Here is a 14,299-nt window from a genome sequence, read left to right on the forward strand (position 1 = left end):
TAAATATGTCAAACTCTCTTTTGCTTCAGGGTCTTTGACTGGAATCTTCTTTAATTCACTCTTTCCCTGGCAAATTCCTACTCATTCTTCAGGTGTCAGCCTCCATGTTACTTTCTCAGACTGTCTTTCTCTGACTTCTCCCATCTAGATTATATCCCTTTGATAGTCTCTTTAGTAGACCCTTTGTTCTTTTTCTTCATAACACTTAACACAATTTATATTTACAGTTTTTAATGCCATAGTCTGTTGTCAAATTTTCCACGAGGACAATAATCATGTTTTCTGTTCACCATTATATGTGTAGCACTGAGCACAGGGCCTGACAGAATAGACCCTTATTGAGTAAATGAATGAATGAATGAATGGCTTCCTGTGAGTGAACATGGAATGTGAGAGGAGATTTCTTCCTCTTTAAATACCACTGCTGATAAAGTACTAAGGCAGAATCATTGATAAAGTAGATCATGGGCCAAATTCTGCCTTTAGATATCAAAAGGAATCTTTAGAGAGGAAAGATCACCCTAGTTTAAAAGGATTCATGTAGGAGATGGGAATTGGAACTGATTTTGGATGAGGAGGCATGGCATTTCAACTCTGGAAAGAGCATAAGGCACAGATATAGGCATTAGAATCTTAATAACAACAATTCACTGACATTTATTTACTTTTGGTATTTTGTTTTGTTTTTGTTTTTGAGACAGAGTCTAACTCTGTTGCCCAGGCTGGAGTGCAATGGTGTGATCTCAGCTCACTGCAACCTCCGACTCCCAGGCTCAAGTAATTCTCATGCCTCAGCCTCCCAAGTAGCTGGGATTACAGGTGTGCATCACCACACCTGGTTTTTGTATTTTTAGTAGAGACGGGGTTTCGTCATGTTGGCCAGGCTGGTCTTGAAATCCTGGCTTCCAGTGATCCACCCACCTCAGCCTCCCAATGTGCCGGGATTACAGGCGTGAGCCACCACGCCCAGCTTGATATTTATGGAACTCAAATGTACTAAGTGTCTATATTCATTATCTGATTTGAGACACTGTAATTTAGGAGAGGCAGTAGCACAGGAATTGAAAGTTCAGTCTTTGGATTCCAATCACAGCAGAGTAAGCTTGGGCAATTATTTAACATCTCTGTGCCTCTGTGCGCTTAGTCCTTTGCATGATTGATTGCCTTCTGGAAATCCATAGGAAAGGCTTTTCCCGGACTTCCATCGGCTTTTGGGATCCTAGAATTCTTTTTTCCTTCCTTGACAGGAAATATGTACAGGAAGAACAAGGTCCTCTCTGCCTTGTGTTTGTCAGTATTTCTTGTGACTATTTTCCCCTAAACATAAGGTTTTTCTGAGTTCAAGGATTTTGGGGCTGATCAAAGAAGAGATGTGACCACAAGGTGGCAGTAGCATGCAACAAGCTTTATTTGGGTGGTGCTTGACAGACTGCATGTAAGGAGGACATCCCTCACAGCTGGACACCTTTCAGAGGCAGAAGTGTATGGCCACCATGCAGAAGGGGAAGAAGGCAAGGGAACTACTCCTGGGGTAGGGGAGAAGCAGGAATGGGATTTATGTGTCTAGGATGTTGTACAGCTACAAGATAAGATGGGGAGTCTCTGAGTTAGAGAACTTGGAAGGGCAGCAGAGGTTTGGGGTCTCTTATAGCTCTATGCTTTGTCTTATCTTTGGTTAACAGATGCCAGGTACGGTTTTATCTTTGGCTAGCAGGCAGACTCTAAATGGCTAAAAACATGGCCATCTGAGCTATATGTGTGTGTGTGTGTGTGTATATATATATATATATATACTTTTTTTTTTTTTTTGAGATGGAGTGTTGCTCTGTATCCCAGGCTGGAGTGCAATGTCTCACTGCAACCTCCACCTCCTGGGTTGAAGAGATTCTCCTGCCTCAGCCTCCCAAGTAGCTGGGACTACAGGCATGCACCACCATGCCCGGAAAATTTTTGTAATTTTTAGTAGAGATGGGGTTTCACCATGTTGGCCAGGCTGGTCTCAAACTACTGACCTCAGGCGATCCGCCTGCCTTTGCCTCCCAAAGTGCCGTGATTACAGGCGTAAGCCACTGCACCCGGCCCATCTGAGCTACATTTAAGCAATTACATGGATAAAATTTTGAGCTTAGATAAGGTAAGTTTTGAGCTAATGGTCCCAGCCTGACGTGAAGAAGCAAACAATATGTGCCCAATATACTCAGGCTGTCTTTAACACCTTTATTTTCCTAACTTTTAATTCATTGATTTTTGAAACTGGAGTTGCTGAAATTCTAATTTACATTAAATTATTAAGGTTTACTAATTAAGCCTTTAAATAATATTTCTGTAAATTTTTAAAACCTGACTTTTGATACAGATGCCAACATTTTAAAGCCGTCTTGGATTTTAAGAGTCTCAATATTATCTATAAAAATCTTTTTAGCAATTACCTTGGCTGAGTGCTTATATACAAAATAAACTGATTAAATCAAGGGAGCTATTGGATCCTCTCTAGTTCCAAAACCCTAATGAAGGGTTTTATGAAAATTAAAATCCAAAGTCTTACCACAGAAATATGAAGTGACTTTTTTTTTTTTTTTTAAACAGATGAAAACGTAATGCTTGGGATGCCTGCAAGTGACTAAAAGTTGGAAAGGGAAGTTCTGATGTGACCCAAATTTGTAAGTTCTTAATGTCCTATTTGAATTTTTTAAAAAATTCAAAAATTCAGGAACATATGCATGTCATTTGTGTACATACTGACAAAGACTATCTCTTTGACCAAACTTCTGAGCCTCTTCTGAGCCCTCTTCTTGACTAGGCCTTGACTTTGGGCCCTACCCCACCTGTAATTGTTGGCCTACCTCAGTCTTAATAAGAATCCTGTCAGTTTAGTGAGGATCCCGCCACTCTGGGTATCTGATCAAGTTCCTCATTCTCCACTTCTGAAGTATAAGCCCTTAGCCTGCCTTCAGCAAGAATCCTACCACCCTTGATGTCTCCTTTTAGTACTTTTCTATCCACTGACCCTCCTTACTCTACCTGTTGGTTATAAATACCCCAGCTGTCCTTGCTGTATTCCCAGTTGAGCCCAATCTTGCTTCCCTATTACAATGTTTTGATTGCACAGTCCTGAATAAAGTCTTCCTTACCATTTTAACAAACGTCAGAATTTTTTTTTCTTTAACAATACCTCACAACCAATCCTAACATTCTTTTATACTCACCTAACTTAAAAAAATAAATAAAACATTACATATACAATTGATGCATAGGAAAAGTTTTTCAATCCCATTCATAATATAGCAATAAAAAATGGTAACTGAACTGAAATACTATTTATTATTTAACAGGTTGGCAACAATCCAAATGTCTGACAACTTACTCCACTGATAAAGCTGTGGGAAAAACAGGCACTCACATACATTGCTGATTGGATTGCAAAATGCCAACATACTCATGGATGGGTATGTGGCCATATTAGGCAAATTTACGTATGGATTTACCATTTGAACTAACTTCTGGGAATATATCCTAAAATAAGATGTGTTCCCATGATTATTCATTACAGCACTATTTGTAATAGCAAAAGGCTGGAAACCACCCAGATGTCCATCCATAGGGAAGTAGCTGAATATATTATGGTACTAATTTTATCTATGGCTGGGGAGCTTATTCAGGCTGGCTCCTTAGTCTTTGACACAGCCCTAAAAGTTTTTGGCTGCTTTCTGAATTACATTGTTCAAGTTGAATATATTATGGCACATCTACACAATGGAGTACTATATAGAAATGAGGAATAGCTCTATATGTTAGTATTATACAATCTCTAGAATTTATTATAAAGTGAAAAAAGGTGGAGAAAAGTGTGCTACTACTGTTTATCTAAGAAAAGGGTAGGTATAAACATGCATAATTAAATTTTTAAAATGAAAAAATGAATCATAAAAAGTGTTTAAGTCATTACTTATAGGGCAAGAAGGAAAAAGTAGAGGGGAGACCAAGGATTTTCAAAATAAAGGGAGTTACAGATGTGTAATCAAAGAGGTTAAATAAAACCTTGACTTCCTGAATTTGAATTGGAAGTATCAATGAGTTCATAATACATTTGATTTAAAAGACAAAAACCAAACCAAAACAAACCCATGCTAACCAGCTCTGTCCATTGAACAGGTATAGAAACAATCAAACTCATTAACAACACGACAAACATTTTTTGTTTGTTTGTTTGTTGTTCCTTGCAGCGCCAGCTTAAAGGAGACAAACATTCAGATTATGCTCTTTAAATATCATTTCCCACTAAAGGATCCAGGGCACTTAGGAGTAATGGCTTATTATGGGTATGGAGTAAGAAATACACAAAATGAGCCTGGAAAGCAAAGACTACTAGGAAAGTATCAAAAAGACTCAGGAGCCAACCTGAGTAAACTCTCACCGGCCTAAAATAAACAACTTGAGCACTAATAGTGGTAATAGCTACAATGGATTACAACTCACCAAACTTCTTTAAATCCCTGGATTCATAATGATGGCTGTTTACTTTTGAGGGTTTTAAAAAAAAATCCGGCAGAGATTTTTAAATAGTATATGGTAGTGATCTAATTTTATTTTCCATTAGAATAACCATTCATTCAGCATTACTTATTAATTAATCATTTTCTCATTAATACATAATGCCAGTATATCAAATTCCCAAATACATAGATATGGGTCTCTTCTTGGGGCTCTGTATCTCCTTCCTTTAATTGTCCATCTTAGGGCGTTTAATAATACAAGACTGTCTCAATTACTATGGCTTTATTGTAACTCATTACCTGGTAGGACAAGACCTTCCAATCTTACTTTTCTTCTTCAAAATTGTTTTAAATACTGTAAATATTTTTTTCTACATAAATGTGAAAAACGTTAGAATGGCAACTGCAGCAGACATACATAGCTTATTTTTTTAATATTAACAGCAACTTTATACTAGCAAAATGAAAAAAAATTAACTGAATAAACAGGTAACTGAATTAACTAGCTGTAACACTAGACTACAAAGTTATACAAGATTAAAAGTTATGAGGTACTATTTATTATATGTAAATATTACAAATATTTTTTGTTAAAAATATCTAAGGCTTTTGAGTTTTTGAAATGCAAGCTTTCCCCTATACTTAAGTATATTCATTATCTTACTGTTTTGGTCAGGACAAGAACTGAAAAAGAGAAATAATCTTGAGTTCAGAATGAACAATTCTTGCTATATATATTTTCCCACATGTGTTGGGAATGTTCTGTAACCTTCCGAGAAATAGTGACTTGAACTAAATACTAAACTACTACCAAGCCCCAGGTGCATTTTTGGAAGTTTTTAGTCATTGGGAGCCATGGCATTTCTTTTCTCTGTATTACAAACTGTTACACTCACTTTCTTTGACTATTAACATTGGAACAGTAGACCTCCTGTTCTGTGACTGACTGGCAGGCAGAAATGACACAGACAGGAAATGGGAAATGGTTCAGGGTCTTGGAATTCCCCCGGCTCCCTAATTAAGTGGCTTGCTATTTGGAAGTTTTTAAAATATTTGCCCCTTGGAGTTCCCCAGAGAGAAGCAAGCATCGGATTCAATGGGCAAAGAGCGTCAACTTCAAAAGTCGTTCGTTGGCTGTCATACCACAAACATTTACTGCACGATACTGTGTCTATGGCACTATTGGGGGAGTATGGCGGGGGGATACAAAAGGTCCATGACTAGCAAAAGCCAAGGGTTTTTATTTACAAATTTTCTATTACCTAAGCATTAAAAAAAATTGGGCTCCTCTGTGGTTTATGTAGAATTATATGTGCATGTACACCAATACACAGGCAGACGTATATATTTCATTTTATTGAAACATTCAGAAAATACTGGGAGTGAAGCCTGACTTGCAATACAGTTCTCTTTGCTGGCAATGAGCATCTGAAATAATGACACTTTTTTCTTTAGTGCATATGAACTGTTTGTCTCCAGAACAGAAAACCAAAAGTTTAAAAACAAGATACTCCCGTTGACATCAAGTATTCAGAATTATTCATCTGATGCTTCCTAGTTTCCAACGTTTCGCTTTTTTCGATTTGCACAGGCAGCAGTTGAACGCTGATGCTACACAAACGGTTACAATTGTTTACTTAAGCAAAAAATGCCACCAGACTGACTCCATCCTCAAAATGCAGTCATCTCGACGCAGGGAGGCATCACACTTGGGGAGCCTTGCCAGGGGCCAGATCATAACCCTGAGGTGACACAGGGTAGGACGCGCAAAACCACCGGCGCCAGGGCGTTTCCGCAGGGTTTCCCAAAAGTCAAACGCAGCGGCTCACGGTTTGCCACGTCCCCCAGGAGAATGGTAGGCACAGAGAGGAAATGTGGAGGGGGCACAAACCGCAAGGTGAAGAAAACGAACAAACACCGAGTTGATACGGATAGTCCCCGTTCCCCTGAGGGTCGACCCCGTGACTCCCGATGAGCGTCCAGTTGCGCCGGGCGTCCCTGGGCCTCCCAGCGTCTTTCCCGGAGGTTCATCGCCCCACGGCGGAAAGCGCTCTCGGTTCCGCTTTCCGGCCCCAGCCTCCCGGGCGCCCTCGCGCGGCGGCTAACGCTGGTCCTCGGCCGGGCGCGCTGACGTCATCGTGCGTCGGAGTGAGCCCGGATGGGGCGGCGGGCTTCGGGAGCACCCGGGCTGATCCGAGCCGAGCGGGCCGTATCTCCTTGTCGGCTCCGCTGATTCCCGGCTCTGAGGAGGCCTCTAGGCAGCCGCGCAGCTTCCGTGTTTGCTGCGCCCGCACTGCGGTGAGTGCTGCTCCTTCCGGGCTCGGGCGGCGCGGGTCGGGTGGGGACGCGAGGGCCCGCGGGGGCCCACTTCCCTGATGTGGCGGCCGAACGAGGAAGGACGGGGCCTGAGGCCCTTCGGCCAAGGGTCGAGGGTCGCCGGGGGCTCTCTGCTTTCTACTCTCGCCAAGGTTTTATTGGATTCGGAAGCCCCAACTTCGAGACTTGCAGTCAAAGCGATTTTTAGAATGACTTGTTTTCAAGCCTCCTCTGGCCGCCGCCCACTCTTCTGGCCCTTGGACTTTGACCAAGATGTTTTCTCGCAGTTTTTGCAAGGTTTTAAACTTAGCCCTCGGCGTTCTTTTAATGTAATACATTGAAACGAAGATATTTCGGTGGCGGCGATATTTCATGTTTCATAGTTGCCACTGCGCTCTGTCATTCCAGTAGTCGTCTGTTGTGTATTGTGAGAAGCAACTCTGGGAAATTATTGGGTAAATCCCATAGTTTCTATTCTTTTCCCTTCCATCCTATCCCCTGCCCAGCTGCAATTTGCGTAAAGAGAAAGCAGCAGTGCGGTGCACGTAGATAAAAATCTTTCATTTAAAGATAGGATATAAGACTGGGTGTAATTAAAGCAATCATGCCAGTGGTCGTAGTGCCGGAGCCACTGTTTCACAGGCCACTGTGTTAGGTTTTGTTTTCGAGTTGCTTTCTGTGGTCGTTGCTTTGAAATTGTAAGGGAATGGCAGAGTTTAAGAGTTTATATTAATGAACTCGTGGTGCATTTTACTGCAGTTTTCCTAGTCGTGGAGAGACTTGATATTACAAACTAACGTTGCTGTCTTAATTCCTGCTGTACTGCTGCTGACAGGGTGTAGTGGAGTGTATGTCTCTGTCTTTTTAACCAATGTGCCTTTGCCTCCAGCAGAGTGCCAGAGTTATCTTTAGGCCAGAAAAGGGGAGGAGAGCAAGGACAAAATGTTTCCTGTGTGAAAATTTCCATCTGTCTCTAAAGTTATGCGTTTTAAAGACACGTATAGTTAGTGCTATGGGGAGTATGTTGCATTTACTTATTTTAATTAATAGCTTTTTCATTTAGAAAGTTGTGACAAATTGCTGGAATTAAGATGTATTATCTAAAGTGTGAATTAGTCTTAGACTTTACTGAATAAATTGAGGAGTATGTAAGTTCTATTTGGCATGCAAATACAGTTTTCTAAAATACTTTTTGTTTTTTCTTTTCAGATTTACAACCCTGAAGAATCTCCCTATCCCTATTTTGTCCCCCTGCAGTAATAAATCCCATTATGGAGATCTCGAAACTTTATAAAGGGATATAGTTTGAATTCTATGGAGTGTAATTTTGTGTATGAATTATATTTTTAAAACATTGAAGAGTTTTCAGAAAGAAGGCTAGTAGAGTTGATTACTGATACTTTATGCTAAGCAGTACTTTTTTGGTAGTACAATATTTTGTTAGGCGTTTCTGATAACACTAGAAAGGACAAGTTTTATCTTGTGATAAATTGATTAATGTTTACAACATGACTGATAATTATAGCTGAATAGTCCTTAAATGATGAACAGGTTATTTAGTTTTTAAATGCAGTGTAAAAAGTGTGCTGTGGAAATTTTATGGCTAACTAAGTTTATGGAGAAAATACCTTCAGTTGATCAAGAATAATAGTGGTATACAAAGTTAGGAAGAAAGTCAACATGATGCTGCAGGAAATGGAAACAAATACAAATGATATTTAACAAAGATAGAGTTTACAGTTTGTGAACTTTAAGCCAAATTCATTTGACATCAAGCACTATAGCAGGCACAGGTTCAACAAAGCTTGTGGGTATTGACTTCCCCAAAAGTTGTCAGCTGAAGTAATTTAGCCCACTTAAGTAAATACTATGATGATCAGCTGTGTGAACTTAGCCTTTAAATAGTGTGACATATGAAGGTTTTAATTACTTTTGTTTATTGGAATAAAATGAGATTTTTTGGGTTGTCATGTTAAAGTGCTTATAGGGAAAGAAGCCTGCATATAATTTTTTACCTTGTGGCATAATCAGTAATTGGTCTGTTATTCAGGCTTCATAGCTTGTAACCAAATATAAATAAAAGGCATAATTTCGGTATTCTATAGTTGCTTAGAATTTTGTTAATATAAATCTCTGTGAAAAATCAAGGAGTTTTAACATTTTCAGAAGTGCATCCACCTTTCAGGGCTTTAAGTTAGTATTACTCAAGATTATGAACAAATAGCACTTAGGTTACCTAAAAGAGTTACTACAACCCCAGAGAGTTGTGTTCTAAGTAGTATCTTGGTAATTCAGAGAGATACTCATCCTACCTGAATATAAACTGAGATAAATCCAGTAAAGAAAGTGTAGTAAATTCTACATAAGAGTCTATCATTGATTTCTTTTTGTGGTAAAAATCTTAGTTCATGTGAAGAAATTTCATGTGAATGTTTTAGCTATCAAACAGTACTGTCACCTACTCATGCACAAAACTGCCTCCCAAAGACTTTTCCCAGGTCCCTCGTATCAAAACATTAAGAGTATAATGGAAGATAGCACGATCTTGTCAGATTGGACAAACAGCAACAAACAAAAAATGAAGTATGACTTTTCCTGTGAACTCTACAGAATGTCTACATATTCAACTTTCCCCGCCGGGGTTCCTGTCTCAGAAAGGAGTCTTGCTCGTGCTGGTTTTTATTATACTGGTGTGAATGACAAGGTCAAATGCTTCTGTTGTGGCCTGATGCTGGATAACTGGAAACTAGGAGACAGTCCTATTCAAAAGCATAAACAGCTGTATCCTAGCTGTAGCTTTATTCAGAATCTGGTTTCAGCTAGTCTGGGATCCACCTCTAAGAATACGTCTCCAATGAGAAACAGTTTTGCACATTCATTATCTCCCACCTTGGAACATAGTAGCTTGTTCAGTGGTTCTTACTCCAGCCTTTCTCCAAACCCTCTTAATTCTAGAGCAGTTGAAGACATCTCTTCATCGAGGACTAACCCCTACAGTTATGCAATGAGTACTGAAGAAGCCAGATTTCTTACCTACCATATGTGGCCATTAACTTTTTTGTCACCATCAGAATTGGCAAGAGCTGGTTTTTATTATATAGGACCTGGAGATAGGGTAGCCTGCTTTGCCTGTGGTGGGAAGCTCAGTAACTGGGAACCAAAGGATGATGCTATGTCAGAACACCGGAGGCATTTTCCCAACTGTCCATTTTTGGAAAATTCTCTAGAAACTCTGAGGTTTAGCATTTCAAATCTGAGCATGCAGACACATGCAGCTCGAATGAGAACATTTATATACTGGCCATCTAGTGTTCCAGTTCAGCCTGAGCAGCTTGCAAGTGCTGGTTTTTATTATGTGGGTAAGAAGCAAATAACTATACATTTTATCATTTTATTTTAATTTACATATTAGAACATACGTGTTTTCAATATTTAGTCTTTTTTTTCCTGAAGGTCGCAATGATGATGTCAAATGCTTTTGTTGTGATGGTGGCTTGAGGTGTTGGGAATCTGGAGATGATCCATGGGTAGAACATGCCAAGTGGTTTCCAAGGTAATTGTTTTGAAAAAGGTATTTGTACAAAAAACTCTGTGCTTAAAAGAAGTAGGCATGCCTACATGATTTTGTTTACCTTTAAATTATAACAAAGCCTCTTTTATGCCATTGGGGAATTATCCTTCTAAAAGATCACATTTTAACTTTAATTATTTTGTTGAAAAATATTCTGCAGTCTTCTGTGTACTTTTGTAAGTCAGTTACAAGTATGACCATACATTTTATTTATTTCCCATCTTCTTTTAAAGAGTACTTAAGGATTACAAAGGCATATAAAATAGATTAAAAAGACGTTAGAAAAAGGTAAGAACAGGAAAACAAGAAGGGACATAGAATGGATGCAGGAATAAGTCAAATGTAAAAGTCCATGTATTAAGAGCATATCTTAGATGGGCGTGGTGGCTCACACCTGTAATCCCAGCACTTTGGGAGGCCGAGATAGGTGGATCACCTGAGGTCAGGAGTTTGAGACCAGCCTGACCAACATGGTGAAACCCCGTATGTACTAAAAATACAAAAACTAGCTGGGCGTGGTGGCGCGTGGCCGTAGTCCCAGCTTCTTGGGAGGCTGAGACAGGAGAATCGCTTGAGCTCAGGAGGCAGAGGCTGCAGTGAGCCAGGATTGTGCCACTGCACTCCAGCCTGGGTAACAGAGCAAGACTCTGTCTCAAAAAAAAAAAAGGAAAAAAAAAAAAAAAGAAAAAAGCATATCTGACTGCCCATTTTAATTGTAATTGTAAATTATTTTTTCTGTACAATTTTTTTTTTATCTGTCATTTACCTCCTTTTAGCCACTTTGTCTCTAGCAGTGTCTTTTTTTATTATAGCCTAGAAATAATTTAGGGGCAGTGTTATTAGTAGAAATAGAATTAAATTGTCTTTGTAATTGAGTAGCTATGTGAACTTGGACGTTGTTTGTAAAATGAGGAGGGGTTGGCCTAGATGATTTTTTAAAATAGTGATAAAATAGGCATAACATTTACCATCTTAACCATTTTTTAAGTGTATAGTTCTGTGTCATTAAGTACATTCTTAACCGTTCTGCGATTATACCACTATCCATCTCCAGAACCTTTGCATCTTCCCAAACTGAAACTGTCTACCCATCAAGTACTAATTCACCATTATCCCATTCCCCAACATCCTGGCAACCACCATTCTCTTTCTCTTTTTGTTTTTTTTGAGACGGAGTCTCACTCTGTCACCCAGGCTGGAGAGCAGTGGCGCGATCTCGGCTCACTGTAAGCTCCACCTCCCGGGTTCACGCCATTCTCCTGCCTCAGCCTCCCGAGTAGCTGGGACTACAGGCGCCCGCTGCCACGCCCGGCTAATTTTTTGTACTTTTTAGTAGAGACGGGATTTCACCATGTTAGACAGGATGGTCTCGATCTCCTGACCTCGTGATCCACCCACCTCAGCCTCCCAAAGTGCTGGGATTACAGGCGTGAGCCACCGCGTCCAGCCCTTGTTTGTTTTTTTGAGGTGGAGTCTCACTCTCTCACCCAGGCTGGAGTGCAGTGACACGATCTTGGCTCACTGCAACCTCCACCTCCCAGGTTCAAGCGATTCTCCTGCCTCAGCCTCCTGAGTAGCTGGGATTATAGGTGCCTGCCACCATGCCTGGTTAATTTTTTTGAATTTTTAGTAGAGACAGGGTTTTTAGTAGAGACAGGGTTTCACCATGTTGGCCAGGCTGGTCTTGAACTCCTGAGCTCAAGTGATCTGCTCACCTTTGCCTCCGAAAGTGCTGGGATTACAAGCATGAGCCACTGCCCCCTGCCGCACCATTCTATTTCTGTCTCTATGAACTTGACTACTCTAGGCATCATATATAAGTGGAATCATACATCACAGATTATGTTTTTACCTGTGAGTGTCTTTCACAATAATGAAGAATCTCTTGAACCCCTTCAGGAAATTTTAAAAGTTTTCGTCATTTTGTATGATATATGATGAAAAAGAAACTTGAAGTAACAAATACTTTATTATGGATCAGTACATTGTTAAAAGTTGTATTTTAAAGTTATATCATTAATATTCATAATATATCAAGATAAATTTTGACTTTTTTACACTGAAAAATGACTAAATTATTAATTATGTTTAAAATTAAAAAGCATGTTTTATCAGACTTTTAAATGACTTAATTATGCTGGGCTCTATGGGATTATATACATTAATTTGAAATTTAATTCATGTTGTGGTATCAAAGACAAAAACAGCTTCCAAGTTCCAGTGTTGGAACTGCTACATTTTGTACCTTATAAAACAAAATCAAAATCTTTATTTTTGTAACTTGTGTTTTGTTTTAAATGATTAAGGGAGAAGATGTAGGGGCGTGTTTTGTAAATGCTTCTCTGAAAACAACACATTTCTTTTTTCCTTTTTTTTATTTTTTGAGACAGTGTCTCATTCCATCACCTATCACTGCTGGAGTGCAGTGGCAAGATGGCAGTTCACTGCAACCTCCACCTCCTGGGTTCAAGCCTCAGCCCCCCGAGTAGCTGGAATTATAGGCACACGCCACCACACTCAGTAGTTTTTGTATTTTTAGTAGAGACGCAGTTTCGCTATGTTGGCCAGTCTAGTCTCAAACTTCTGACCTCAAGTGATCTGCCTGCCTTGGCCTCCCAAAGTGCTGGGCTTACAGGCATGAGCCACTGAGCCCAGCCCACATTTCAACTGGGAATAATCTTTAATCTCAGTAAATCCATCACCCTATGTAGTAACTTTCTTTTTTTTTTTTTGGTGAGAACTCTTAAAAGATGCTCTTTCGCAAATTTCAGGTATAAGGTCCAGTATTATTAGCTATAGTCACCATGTGCTGTACATTAGATCCTCAGAAAGTTTGTGTTCTTTAACCAACATCTTCCCATTTCACCTACCCCCTTATCCCTGGCAACCAGCATTCTACTCTCTGTTTCTGTGAGTTTGGATACCATACAGTATAGTTGTCCCTTGGTATGCTCGGAGGACTGGTTCTAGGACCCCCACGTATACCAAAATTTGCACATACTGAAGTCCAGAAGTTGACTCTGCAGAACCTGTGCATCCAAAATTCAGCCCTCCAAATATGTGGGTTTCACATCTGCAAATGTGATCTGCATTTGGTTGAGAAAAATCTGGGTGTAAATGGACACGTGCAGTTCAAACCTGTGTTGTTCAAGGGCCAGTTGTATTTGTCTTTCTCTGGCATATTTCACTTGGCATAATGCCTTCCAGGTTAATTCATGTTGCAGATGGTAGGATTTTATTTTATTTTATTTATTTTGAGATGGAGTCTCACTCTGTCGTCCAGGTTGGAGTGCAGTGGCACCATCTAGGCTCACTGCAATCTCCACCTCCTGGCTTCAAGCGATTCTCCTGCCTCAGCCTCTTGAGTAGCTGACATTATAGGCACCTGCCATCATGCCCGGCTAATTACTCTGTTTTTGTAGAGGCGGGGTTTCACCATGTTGGCCAGGCTGGTCTCAAACTCCTGATCTCAAGTGATCCACCCGGAGTGGATGGGATTATAGGCGTGAACCACCACGCCCGGCCAGGCTCATCCCCCATTCATCCCTTAGTAGACACTTAAGTTGTTTCCATATAGCTGCTTGAACATGGGAGTAGAGATATCTCTGAGATACTGATTTCATTTCTTTCAGATATGTACACAGAAGTGGGATTGCTAGATCATATGCTAATTCTATTTTTAGTTTTTTGAGCAACCTCTATACTGTTTTCCATAATGACAGTAGTAAATTACCAACAATGGTCAAGGGTTCCCTTTTCTTCACATCTTTGCCAACTTTTGTTATTTCTTGTCTCCGATGATAATAAGGCATCATTACAGGTGGGAGGTGATATTTCATTTTGGTTTTAATTTGCATTTCCCTGATGATCAGTGACATTGAACACCTTTTCATGTACCTGTTGGCCATTTGTATATCTT

The 14,299-nt window shown here is 39.9% G+C and overlaps 1 protein-coding gene across 2 annotated transcripts in view; it reads left to right on the plus strand.

Annotated features, from left to right (window-relative positions):
* The first annotated feature begins 2,462 nt into the window (after window positions 1–2,462).
* Window positions 2,463–14,299, plus strand: part of BIRC2 (baculoviral IAP repeat containing 2) — a 29,556-nt gene continuing 17,719 nt past the window's right edge. The window contains exons 1-3 of one of the 2 annotated variants that reach the window (XM_034933595.3): window positions 2,463–6,791; window positions 8,019–10,168; window positions 10,263–10,362. In XM_034933595.3, the coding sequence (XP_034789486.3) occupies window positions 9,274–10,168; window positions 10,263–10,362 (995 nt within the window). In that variant the 5' untranslated portion in view covers window positions 2,463–6,791; window positions 8,019–9,273. The remainder of the gene's footprint in view (window positions 6,792–8,018; window positions 10,169–10,262; window positions 10,363–14,299) is intronic. The other variant, XM_003828385.5, reaches the window with a different exon arrangement.

The sequence above is a fragment of the Pan paniscus genome, chromosome 9, assembly GCF_029289425.2.
Source record: "Pan paniscus chromosome 9, NHGRI_mPanPan1-v2.0_pri, whole genome shotgun sequence".
Lineage (NCBI taxonomy): Eukaryota > Metazoa > Chordata > Mammalia > Primates > Hominidae > Pan > Pan paniscus.